Raw genomic sequence first — 13,261 nt, forward strand, 5'->3', positions numbered from 1 at the left:
CCCCCAACCATCAGGGACATCAGTTCCCCGTTCCCAACCGGAGAAGCGTAAGACTTCTTCGGCTCCTCTCGCCAGGAAGGGGTCCCTTGGTGACCTCCCTTCGCAAGTTCCGACCGGTATAAAAGCAGACAGCTGCAAGTGCCTCAAACAACCACCGGTCCCTGGTCGTAGGGCCTCACGGTCGTCGTCCGTCACTGAGACTGACCCAGTGAAGCCCTCCCAGCCTGAACCACCGAAGGCACAGCGAGATAAAAAGAAAAAGGTCCCCAAGAATCCCGACATTGCGGTGGCACCTGTCCCACCGCTTCCAACAAGCTCAGCGTCTGAGGACGAGGTCGAGATTCTGGCGTCTGCTGCAGACCTGGATCTCGCCGGTCCCTCAGACGCCATGGATGTCACTCGTGCGGGTTCTGAATCGGTGGCAGCGAGTGAACAAGCGGCGTAAATTGCCTTCCTAGTCTCTTCACGCCTTCTCAGCCATGGAAAATTTCATACTCCAGTGGAAGTGCAGTGTTTTTTTCCACCATCTAGCTGAGCTCCGACAACTTCTCAGCCTTCACCCTTTCTTCTGCATTGCTATTCAGGAAACTTGGTTTCCAGCAATGCGAAACCCCGCCCTCCATGGCTATCGGGGTTGTTATAAGAACCGGGCAGCTTATGAAAGGGTGTCTGGTGGCGTCTGCATATATGTCCTTAACTCTCTTCACAGCGCGTCTGTCCTTCTACAAACACATTTAGAGGCTGTCGCTGTTCGGGTGTGGACGCCACAGGCTGTTACTGTCTGCAGTCTTTACCTTCCACCGGATGATGATGTTGCGCAGCATGTCCTGGCTGCGCTGATAGCCCAATTGCCGCCCCCCCCCCCTTTCCTGTTACTGGGCGACTTCAATGCCCATAACCCTCTGTGGGGTGGGTCGGTGGCGACAGGTCGAGGCGCCACCATTGAGCATTTATTGGCACAGCTCGATCTTTCGCTTTTAAATAAACGAAAAATATACATATTAAAAAAAAGCAGATAAAAATTCACTTGACACCTTCCTGAGAGAGAATCTCCACTCCTCCCAAATGAACAGTGTAAGTGTAGACCAGGTGTGGCTTGAATTCAAAGAAACAGTATCGGCAGCAATTGAGAGTTATACCAAATAAATTAACAAATGACTGAACTGATCCTCCTTGGTACACAAAATGGATCAGAACGCTGTTGCAGAAACAACGAAACAAACATGCCAAATTTAAATGTACGCAAAATCTCCAAGATTGGCGAACTTCTACAGAAGTTCGAAATTTAGTGCGGACTTCAATGTGAGATGTTTATAATAGTTTCCACAATGAAACTTTGTCTCGAAACCTGACAGAAAATCCAGAGTCGTATGTGAAATATGCTAGCAGCAAGACACAAGCAATGGGTCATATCATTAACGTCAATATGCAGCAGGATTTTGGAACATATATTGTGTTCTAACATTATGAATTACTTCGTGTATTGACACACAGTCAACATGGGTTTAGAAAACATTGTCCTTATGAAACACAACTAGCTCTTTACTCATATGAAGTATTGAGTGCTATTGACAAGGAATTTGAAGTTATTTTGTATTTCTAGATTTCCAGAATAGACATAGAAAAGGCATATGACTCAGTTGACAGGGAAAGACTCTGGGAAGAACTGAAGAAGATAGATATAGAAGATGGATACATTAATGTTATAAAGACAATGTACAGAGGCCACAATTGTAGAATTAGGTATTTGGAAGGGAGAAAGGAGTCAACGGAAATATTACCTGGAATGGAGAACCCCTCAAAGTGGTAGAAAGTTTCACTTATTTAGGGAGTGAAATATCTAGGGATGGAAGAATAACTAACGAAATTAATAGGAGGTTACAGAAGGGAGGTAATTTCTACCAAACAATAAAACATCTGATTTGGAACAATGAAGTTTCAGAAGAGCAAAACTCCTTATGTATAAGAATTATTACATCCCTATTGTCACCTATAGTGGAGAAACATGGACAATGACAGAAAGGGACTGGAGCAGACTGCAAGCAGGGGAAATGAAATTTCTCAGAGCAGTTAAGGGAAAAACAAGAATGGACAGAGTAAGGAATGTAGAGATTAGAAAGGACCTCAAACAAAAAAGTATGAGAGAAGAAATTGAAAAAAGAGATTAAGATGGTATGGGCATGTTAAGAGGATGCATGGGCAGAGACTCCCCAAAATTATGGAAGAACTAAAGATGGATGGGAAAAGACCTAGAGGGCGCCCGAGAACACGGTTGAAAATGTGAGTGAGAATATCTGTTGGAAAGGAGAGGTGTGACCTGGCAGCAAGTGGAGGAAGAGAAGTGGTGGGAGGACCGAGCCAAATGGAGAGGACTTGTCAGCACCCAGACCCGGCAGTAGCTGGAGCGGGATTCGGATATAGATAGATAGATAGATTTCCAGAATGCTTTAGACACTGTACCACACAAGCAGCTTGTAGTGAAATAGCGTGCTTATGGAATATCGTCTGTTACGTGACTGTATTCATGGATTCCTGTCGGATAAAGCACAGTTTGTAGTAATTGATGGAAAGTCTTAGAGTAAAACTGATGTGATTCTGGCATTCCCCAAGGTAGCATTATAGGCCCTTTGCTGTTTCTTATCTACAGGGTGTTTAAAAAATGACCGGTATATTTGAAACGGCAATAAAAACTAAACGAGCAGCGATAGAAATACACCGTTTGTTGCAATATGCTTGGGACAACAGTACATTTTCAGGCGGCCAAACTTTCGAAATTACAGTAGTTACAATTTTCAACAACAGATGGCGCTGCAAGTGATGTGAACGATATAGAAGACAACGCAGTCTGTGGGTGCGCCATTCTGTACGTCGTCTTTCTGCTGTAAGCGTGTGCTGTTCACAACGTGCAAGTGTGCTGTAGACAACATGGTTTATTCCTTAGAACAGAGGATTTTTCTGGTGTTGGAATTCCACCGCCTAGAACACAGTGTTGTTGCAACAAGACGAAGTTTTCAACGGAGGTTTAATGTAACCAAAGGACCGAAAAGCGATACAATAAAGGATCTGTTTGAAAAATTTCAACGGACTGGGAACGTGACGGATGAACGTGCTGGAAAGGTAGGGCAACCACGTACGGCAACCACAGAGGGCAACGCGCAGCTAGTGCAGCAGGTGATCCAACAGCGGTCTCGGGTTTCCGTTCGCCGTGTTGCAGCTGCGGTCCAAATGACGCCAACGTCCACGTATCGTCTCATGCACCAGAGTTTACACCTCTATCCATACAAAATTCAAACGCGGCAACCCCTCAGCGCCGTTACCATTGCTGCACGAGAGACATTCGCTAACGATATAGTGCACAGAATTGATGACGGCGATATGCATGTGGGCAGCATTTGGTTTACTGACGAAGCTTATTTTTACCTGGACGGCTTCGTCAATAAACAGAACTGGCGCATATGGGGAACCGAAAAGCCCCATGTTGCAGTCCCATCGTCCCTGCATCCTCAAAAAGTACTGGTCTGGGCCGCCATTTCTTCCAAAGGAATCATTGGCCCATTTTTCCGATCCGAAACGATTACTGCATCACGCTATCTGGACATTCTTCGTGAATTTGTGGCGGTACAAACTGCCTTAGACGACACTGCGAACACCTCGTGGTTTATGCAAGATGGTGCCCCGCCACATCGCACGGCCGATGTCTTTAATTTCCTGAATGAATATTTCGATGATCGTGTGATTGCTTTGGGCTATCCGAAACATACAGGAGGCGGCGTGGATTGGCCTCCCTATTCGCCAGACATGAACCCCTGTGACTTCTTTCTGTGGGGACACTTGAAAGACCAGGTGTACCGCCAGAATCCAGAAACAATTGAACAGCTGAAGCAGTACATCTCATCTGCATGTGAAGCCATTCCGCCAGACACGTTGTCAAAGGTTTCGGGTAATTTCATTCAGAGACTACGCCATATTATTGCTACGCATGGTGGATATGTGGAAAATATCGTACTATAGAGTTTCCCAGACCGCAGCGCCATCTGTTGTTGAAAATTGTAACTACTGTAATTTCGAAAGTTTGTCTGCCTGAAAATGTACTGTTGTCCCAAGCATATTGCAACAAACGGTGTATGTCTATCGCTGCTCGTTTAGTTTGTATTGCCGTTTCAAATATACTGGTCATTTCTGAAACCCCCTGTATATGATTTAGGAGACAGTCTGAGTAGCCGTCTTATGTTGTTTGCAGATGATGCTGTCATTTATCGTCATTTAAAGTCATCAGAGGATCAAAACAAATTGCAAAACGATTTAGAAGACATATCTGTATCGTGCAAAAATTGGCAATTGACCCTAAATAATGAAAAGTGAGGTCATCCTTATGAGTGCTAAAAGGAATTTGTTAAACTTCCGTTGCGTGATAAATCAGTCAGATCTAAAGGCCATAAGTTCAACTAAATACCTTGGAATTACAATTATGAACAACTTAAATTGGAAGGAACACACAGAAAATGTTGTGGGCAAGGCTCAGTGAAGCTGTGTTTTATTGGAAGGGCACTTACAAAATGTAACAAATCTACTAAAGAAACTGTCTACACTATGCTTGTCTGTCCTCTTTCAGAATACTGCTGTGTGGTGTGGGATCTTCCCTAAATAAGACTAACGGAGTATATCAAAATAGTTCAAAGAAGGGAAGCACATTTTGTATTATTGTGAAATAGGGGGTCACTGAAATGATACGGGGTTTGGGGTGGACATAATTAAAACTAAGACGTTTTCACTGTGGCAGAATCTTCTCACAAAATTTCAGTCACCAGTTTCCTCCTCTGAATGCAAAAATATTTTGTTGACGCCGACCTACACAGGGAGAAATGATCATAACAATAAAATAAGTGAAATTGGAGCTTGCACGGAAAGCTGTAGGTGTTCATTTTTCCGCATGCTGTTAGAGACTGGAGCCAACGGCCTTGCTGCAGTGGTAACACTGTCAGATCACTGAAGTTAAGCACTGTCAGGCTGGGCTATCACTTGGATGGGTGACCATCCGGTGTGCTGAGCACTGTTGGCAAGTGGGGTGCAGTCAGCCCTTGTGATGCACACTGAGGAGCTACTTGATCGAGAAGTAGTGGCTCCAGTCTCGGAAACTGATATACGGCTGGGAGTGTGGTATGCTGACTACATGCCCCACCATATCTGCATCCAGTGACACCTATGGGATGAGGATGACGCGGCAGCCAGTCAGTACCGTTGGGCCTTCATGGCCTGTTCGGGAGGAGTTTTTTTAGTTTGAGATTGGAATAATAGAAAATTGAATCCTGTGCCAGGCACTTAAATGTGATTTGCAGAACATCCACATAGAGGTAGATGTGGAACCCTAACATATACACTGATAAATGATTGTGTTTCCAGTGTCTTTTGCTCACTATGTATTTTTTGTTAAAATATGTGGAAAATAGGTTGTTATAAATTTTTTCAGAAAGTTTGAAGAGAGATTGTGGCTTGAGCTTCATTTATGTTATTTCTATGTCAATATCAAACTTAGTCAGTATGGAATGTTGCAAAAACAATCAGCTGTATTACTTCAAGAACAATAGACCAAAGAAAGTGGCCATTGTTGAAACAGCTGTAGTGCCTACCACAAGGTACAGATGAGTTGAAACTTGGCAAAAAGGCATTCAGATCCCTTAAATAGATTCCATATAAACTAAATCAAAACTGAAGTCGAACAATTTGGGAGCATCTTCCAGTTTGTGCCACCTGACATGGAAAAAGCCTTGCTACTTTTAGAGGGTAATCTCAATAGTTAATTGTTGGTACACATTCAAGTAATTGAAACACATGGATGAAATATTGAAGAATATGATACTACCTGCCCATTTTAACCAGTGATGCTTTCAAGCGGTATTGTGACTGTTGTGAAGTCTCGCATATTTTAACTATCAAAGTGTCGGGATTCCAGCAGGAAATGAAGCGTATAGGTGAGGGTATTCTTGTTATTAATCACATCCAAACATACTACAGACTTAAAAATATCAGGCTGCGATGGGAAAGTAGGGTTTCATCTGGTACTTAAATATTACTACAGAATGCATAATGTAGAGGTAAAATTTTCATGGCATATTCATTGCCTTTCCCAACTCAGACTCCACTACAGATCAGTCTTGTCACTACAACCTCAATTTAGTGATAATGGTGATGTTGGTCAAAGAACAGTTGTACCATGAACTTCAATATATCCTATAATGATTTGTAATCTTCATGTTGTAAACCAACAAAGTTAGGGTACAAATTGGACACACTCACTTTTTCGGAGTGATAGTATTTTGTAATTGGACAACAGTTCTATAATTAAGGGGCTTTTCACTTACCCAGTACAGTAATTGGAGCCTGTAAGCTGGGGGTAGGTGAATTATGCATGGCTGCACAGTTTGATTTCAGTTGAATGCTGTATTGGTATCAATGAGTACTTGTTCAGCATCTAAATTATAAAGTTGTCCATTTTGATTTAGATTTTCCATGGTTCTGTCTGGTCATTTCTGGTGAATATCTTGACAGTTTATGATAATATGCCATGACTGTCACTTTCCTTCCCATTATTAGCAATTTGAAAGCAATACCTAGTGTAGTCATTGTTCTATGTATATAGTTAATGATGGATAATTATGTGTTGTTCTAGTGCTCTCAGAAAACAAAGAAATAATGTTTACTTTAGTATGTTACACTGTGTGTGAAGTGTGATACTGTCATTTGAGGAAGGGCTTGGTACTAGCCCTCTCTTGAATTGAAAATTGTTATAGGGTATTGTCTGTATGACCGAATTTTGTTTCAATAAAAAGAGGTTGCTTATGTGTCATGTGGGAGGCTACAAATTTTTTGTGTCAACTGAACCTGATGGTAGCACGAGTCTCCTCCTCCTGTGATGCTGTTGTGGCATGTGACATTGTATATGTGCAAGTAGAACACTGGTTATATTTTTTTATCTCTGTATTATTTTTTGTAATGTAGGTTTTTGTGACAGACTAATCTGTAGCATACTGAGAAGTGTAGAATAGTTTTAAAGGTGATAGTTTGGTTTAAGTTGGCGAAGCTAACAAATGTGAATTCAGAATCAGTCATACTGATTTGTAGTATTGCCTGAGGTCTTGGTTAAGTTGCAAAGTTTGGTTGAGAGTTTGCAGAGCAGTATCAAAGACTTCTGTTAATCAGATTTTCTCCTTTTTTTTAACATAGTGGCTGTTTCAGTCTTTATAGCAAGACAGTACATTTTATTGTATCATAGTGCTATATGTGTTTTACTTCGGATTAAGCCATATGACTAATCAACTACTAATTTGTATAGTACACATTTTATTTCTGTTGTGGAGGTGTCTACCAAAACATAGAAGAATAGTAAAGAATGCAATTTATATTAACACCTTCATTTGGAAGCATAGTAGCATGGCAGCAGAAGGCACTTAGCTTTCAGCAGAGGATGAATGAATTATTTTTACTAATATGAAGTCTATAATACAGTGAAGCTTAAGATACAGGTTGTTTTTTGGTGTTCAGAATGAATAACTGTCATCAGTTCTAAGAGGAAATAATTTTTCTTATCCTACAGGATCTCAGCACGTGAGAAGATTAAGTTAATACATCAAGTAAGGCAGAATTTGCTGGGGGAGAAGTTACAATGGTTCAAAGACAACCTTGATGCAAATGCTGCCCTGTGTACAGCGGAAATGCTTATGGAACTTATTGAACGGTATTGTTTAATTTGTAGTTGAAATGAAATTTGTAGTATATGGTATGACAGTCATATTTTTTGTCTTGGTGAATGGTTTCTGTACTGTACTTACTAGCAGATCATTTGTAAACCAGCATCGTATACTCTATACTGTTCAGTTAACTGTAATTAAAGTTTACAATAAGAAGGAACCTCTTCCAGATTCCTTGTGGAGAGGTTCCATATAGCTATGAAATAGAAACCATTTGTACATGAACTGGGTGTGGAATATGGCATGTTAACCTGCTGCATGCAGTACACATTAGATTATAAGAAGTACAATTGTAGTACTGGCCATGGTTGCCATTGTCAATAAATGTTGTTTGGTGTAAGAGTTGTACAGAGTCTGTTCAAAAAGTTCTGATACTGATTTTTCCCTGGTGTACAAGTTATGCCAGTGCAGTAATTGTGATTGCAGCTTAAACCAATAACAGTAAACAATAGATGTGAATTTAACCAGTCATAGTGTGTCAGTGCTCTTGTGTCACAAATCACAGTGGAACAACGAACTATCATCTGTAAATCAATGGTAAATACATTCTTCAAAATGGTTTAAAGAAGACAAAATTGCTGTTTGCAAGGTTTGGTCCGTACGCTTTGATTTCCATACAAAAATGACTTGTGGGTGTCTGATGCGACTAGATTGAAATGCAAAATGCGGACCGTCCTTTCCTCAAAAACATCATGATGAGATTTGGGTATCAGTAGGAACCTGCCACAAAGGCAAAATGTAGAAATTCACTTGATGTGTCAGTGCTTGGACAACATAAGACATTCAGGTCAATGTAAAGGAGACAGCTCACCTCTACTCCCAAATTATTTATGTTCTGCCAGAACTTCCCTTACTATAGTCAAGCCACTGAGAGACACAAGTTGAATGTCCCAAAGAGAGACTTCTATTGGTAAACTCCATTTGTGTATACCAGGTGTCTTAGGAAAGAGTCATCAGACACATCATGGTTTGGCAAATATTTGCAATTTCTTTCTTGCAACTTGTAGCAGGAGTCAGCCACACCAAATGCTACTTTTCACATTTTTCCTATGACATCCAGTGTTGCTGGAAAGCATCAATTTGTTTCCAGTACAAACAAAATGATTCTTAACTGGAATTTTGTGTGTAAGTTGGACAGAATGTTTCCAGATTAGTCTAGAGTGATATTCCTTTGATAGGTGTGAACTAACGGGGACAAGAAAGCACAAAGAATAACCAGTACTTCAGCAGTGACAGCACCGCACTGGCCCATGCTGACTGCTACTGCCATGCAGAAGTGCTGCTGGAGTATTGCTTTTTCTTCATGTTTTACTGTTCCTATTTATACATTTTGATAAAACAAGTAATGCACTAGACTAATTTAGGACATGCTCTATCAAATGGGCATGTAAAATTCCACCTTAAGATAATTTTGTTGGTAATGAGACACAAGCTAATACTTTCTGTTGACACTTGTGTTGTATGAAAGACCTGTTAGGCTGACTACAGCTACACGTTGCAAAAACAGAATTGCAGATATCTGCTGAAACACCAGAGAAAATGTGTCTGATGACCCATAGGAGAAATACCCACTATAGACAAGGACAAAGCTACTTGCTGTTTTTGTATTTTAGTGGGCCGGTACTGAGCTACATGCTCATCGTCAGTGGTCCCATAGAAGATACGTAGTAATTTAATACATAATATTATATGCTACAGGTTACATCTTCTGGGAGTTAGGATGTGTTTGATTTTACATGTGAATGCCCGGTGCTTCAGTAGTATTTTATTTTTATGCCTATAGCATTACGTGTGGTATTAATATGTATCATCTATAGGACAGCAGAAGACGAGTGTGTAGCTCTGTACTGGTGTGGACAAATAAAAATATGAAAAATAAGTGTGTGTGTGTGTGTGTGTGTGTGTGTGTGTGTGTGTTTTTTTCTCATTTGCGAACAACATGAAAGCTGTCAGACACCCTGACAGTTTCATATGGGTGTATGAACATGCTGTGCATTGTACTCAAGTGGGGTAAGATGATAGTCTCAAAACTCTTTGGACTGCTAGGGTACATTGCAGTATTATGTTTATGTTTAGAGATTTATAGCTCTCACACTGTTATCTGTATTTGCTCAGCAGTAGTGATTGCATTATGGGGAAGATCTAATCTTTATGTATAGTTTTCTTATTTTTTATGCAAATAATTGCTAATAAGATAGATGCTTGTCCAATACATCCAATACAAGGTGAGTCAAGGAGGACTTAATGACTTTGGAAAGATACAGAAATTTATTGAGAACTTACAAAATTGGTAGATGTCATTTTGTAGCAAACAGCCCCAAAGTTTAATTCACGTAGTGCATCAGTATCCCATTCCACCACCAGGAGCACCACCACAGCACACATTTAAAATGGCTATGCCCACTGGTGTGGAGCGTAAAACAAATTCTGCTGCAGCCCTTCAGCATAGATTTCACACCAAACGTGCTAAAGAGCCTCCAAACAGGCCTGCAGTTTACTCTTGGCACAAGAACTTTGTTGAGGTGGGTTGTTTACTGTGACATTATAAATCACCAGATCGCTCATGTGTAATTGATTACATCGTACAGGTTAGGGAGAGCTTTTCCTGCGGTTCATAAAAATCAACGCGACTTGTCTCTCAAGACACTGACCTTGCACAAAAGACTTTGGTGAGTACTGCATAGTCATTTACACTTGAAACCATACAGATTCACAATGGCACAGCACATTAGCGATGCAAAAGGTTGCCCATGGGGAATTCACTGCGGAAATGTTGCATTGGATAGAGGATGACAAGACATTCGTGAGCACAATAATCTTCAGCAATGAGCCAACGTTTCGTATAAGTCGCATGGTGAACACCCACAACTTCAGAGTATGGGGCAGTAAAACTCCACAGACAATCCTGGAACAAGTTTGTGACAGTCCTAGAGTTAGTGTTTTGTGCCCTTAGCAAATTGATTGAATGGCCTTCTTTTTTTCCATGGAGAAAACACTCTCTCTTGTTGTTTATCTGGACATGCTTGAAAACTTTTTACTCCGCAGATCGATGAAGATAGATATGGGACAGTTTACTACAAGCAAGGTGGTGCACTACCTCATTTCCTCATGGGAGCTCAAGATTTCCTTGCTAATTGCTTCCCAGGTCAGCGATTGGCCTGGGAGAATCAATCGCATGGCCACCTAACTCCCCAGACTTGAACAAGTTGATTTCTTTTTCTAGGGTTCCATTAAAGACCTGAAAAATTGTATGTACAGTGCCATTGCACAAGTTACACCTGAATTGCTGCAATGAGTGTGCAAACAAATTTATTACCAGTAGGATGTTTGCCGCATCACAAATGGTAGTCACATCAAACCAAAATAACACTTGACACTTTCATGTGAAACTTGAGCTTGTTTGCTACAAAGTGGCACATCTACAGAGTCTGAGTTATCTCAATAAATGTCTGTATCATTCCAAAGTTGTGAAGTTCTTTTTGACTCGCCCTGTATGTATAGTGTAGTGTTTGTGTTGCTTGTAAAGGAAATTATTAAGATATATTATGGCACTACAGAGCATGAAAATGTTCTAAGACTTAATGTTGTATTGAAGGTATTACACATGGTGGGTGCTACAATAAGTGTAGCTCATCAGCATGGTTTTGGATGCCTATTTTGTGTGTGTTTGTTGTGCAGAAATTCTCTAATGAAAGTTGTTCCTTTTTGTTGTATTGCAGCTTTTTTGTTGAAACTTTTTAAAGTAGAACACTACAATTTATACCACAATCTAGAATTATTTGAGACAATAATCTAAATTAGTTTTTTTGTTAAACTACAGTTTTCCCTGGTAGTCACAGCAACTATTCTTGGTAAACTGAGGCAATGAAAGAAATGGAAAACTCCTTAATAAATTGCATCTGCTGTCATTATAGCATCTTTTTAATACCAGTGTACATTGCAGTCACTTTATGATCATTGCTTTCTGATTCTGTGGCTTCTAAACTTGCATTTGCATAGTAAAAACACTGTAAACATTGTAGATGGAATTTATTAAGCTTCCCATTTCGAACTGCAAGTGTTTGTAACACCTTGTATCAATGGGAAGATCAGTTTGTTTCTCACTACAAACAAGAAAATTTTTAAAGTGGAATATTTGTACCTGTGCAATAGAATCGTTTCAGTTTGTCATATGTGACATTTGGCTCAGTGACATAAGTTCATAAGGACACAAAAATGTGGAGAGTAACCAGTACTCTAACTACTACTTGTAGCATTGCCCCCTGTTAGTATCTGCAGGCTGGTACATGAGGTGGCGTAAGTTTAGCAAACAAGACATGGTGAAAAAGTGTGTACTAATATTTTGCTATGTGGTTTTTGTTGACTCCATTGAGACTGAGTGGGAGCAAGCCATTTTCTCACAGTAGTAATACAGCCTGGTACTGTATAATTTTAAAGATGTTTTGTAGATCCATCTGGTATTTATTTCCATATCCCTAACACAATAATGTGTGCTGCATTTTACTGTGCTTTACAAAGAACAGAAAGAAAAGAAAAACAGCCACCTCCAGTGATCTCTGGAACGTCTCAGATTGGTAAATACTTTATTTCTTGTGCCTTCCATTCACACCCCATATTGTGCTCCACATTGTGCTGTCTGCTGCTGTGATGCAGGTGTGCTTCTCAGTTATTAATTGTTCTTCTTGTTTTGCTATACCTTTTAAATTATTATTAAATGTCACTAAACCATGTATCTTATTATATCAATTTAAGACCATTCTGTTGAATGTGCATTCAGAACACTAGTTTAAATACATATTGTTTGTAATAAAACACAAACCAATATTTGACATTGGACATTGTGTGAAATACATGACACATTGTGAAAACAAAACAATAAAAATCTTCTGAAACTCCACTGGTTGCTTTTTGGGAGAGACTAGAAAAAATTCTACTTACAATGTAAGCAGATTAACTTTAGTTGTAATTTGGTACTATAGTCCGATTAAAATTACTTGATAGTTACAGCTGTCAGTTGCCGTTACTGTATTGCCACATCAGCTGACAGCTACTGCTCGGTTATAGGTGACACACAGACACAGCAGGTCACTTCACATATACTGTTAATGTGTAACACAGAGGAATGTTGGAAGTGGCTGCTGTGAAGTATGAAGGAAATGCAAGATACTCTGTCAAAAATTGACAGTGGAGAATATTCACCACGGTACCTCGTGTGTACGCGAGTTGATGGGGAATCGTTTATGTCGACCAAGCCCCAGTTTTTTGTGGAGCATTTAGAGGACAAGTTCGGGGAGGTGGAGGGCTTGTCCAAAATGCGCTCTGGTTCAGTACTCATCAAAACAGCATCCTCTGCCCAGTCACGGAGGTTGCTCAATTGTGACAAGTTGGGGGATGTTTTAGTTAGCATCACGCTGCATAAAAGTCTCAACATGGTCCAGGGTATTATATTCCACAGGGATCTTTTTCTGCAGTCCGATGAAGAATTACACGCCAACCTCGAACGACGAGGTGTTCAC

At 40.3% G+C, this 13,261-nt stretch overlaps 1 protein-coding gene across 1 annotated transcript in view; it reads left to right on the top strand.

Annotated features, from left to right (window-relative positions):
• The window catches only part of LOC126236963 (translation machinery-associated protein 16 homolog), a 51,125-nt gene that overhangs the window by 6,485 nt on the left and 31,379 nt on the right, over nucleotides 1–13,261 (top strand). Inside the window, exon 3 of the mRNA XM_049946668.1 lies at nucleotides 7,592–7,732. Coding sequence (XP_049802625.1) covers nucleotides 7,592–7,732 — 141 coding nt within the window. The remainder of the gene's footprint in view (nucleotides 1–7,591; nucleotides 7,733–13,261) is intronic.

Source organism: Schistocerca nitens, chromosome 2 (assembly GCF_023898315.1).
Source record: "Schistocerca nitens isolate TAMUIC-IGC-003100 chromosome 2, iqSchNite1.1, whole genome shotgun sequence".
In the NCBI taxonomy this organism is placed as follows: Eukaryota; Metazoa; Arthropoda; class Insecta; order Orthoptera; family Acrididae; genus Schistocerca; species Schistocerca nitens.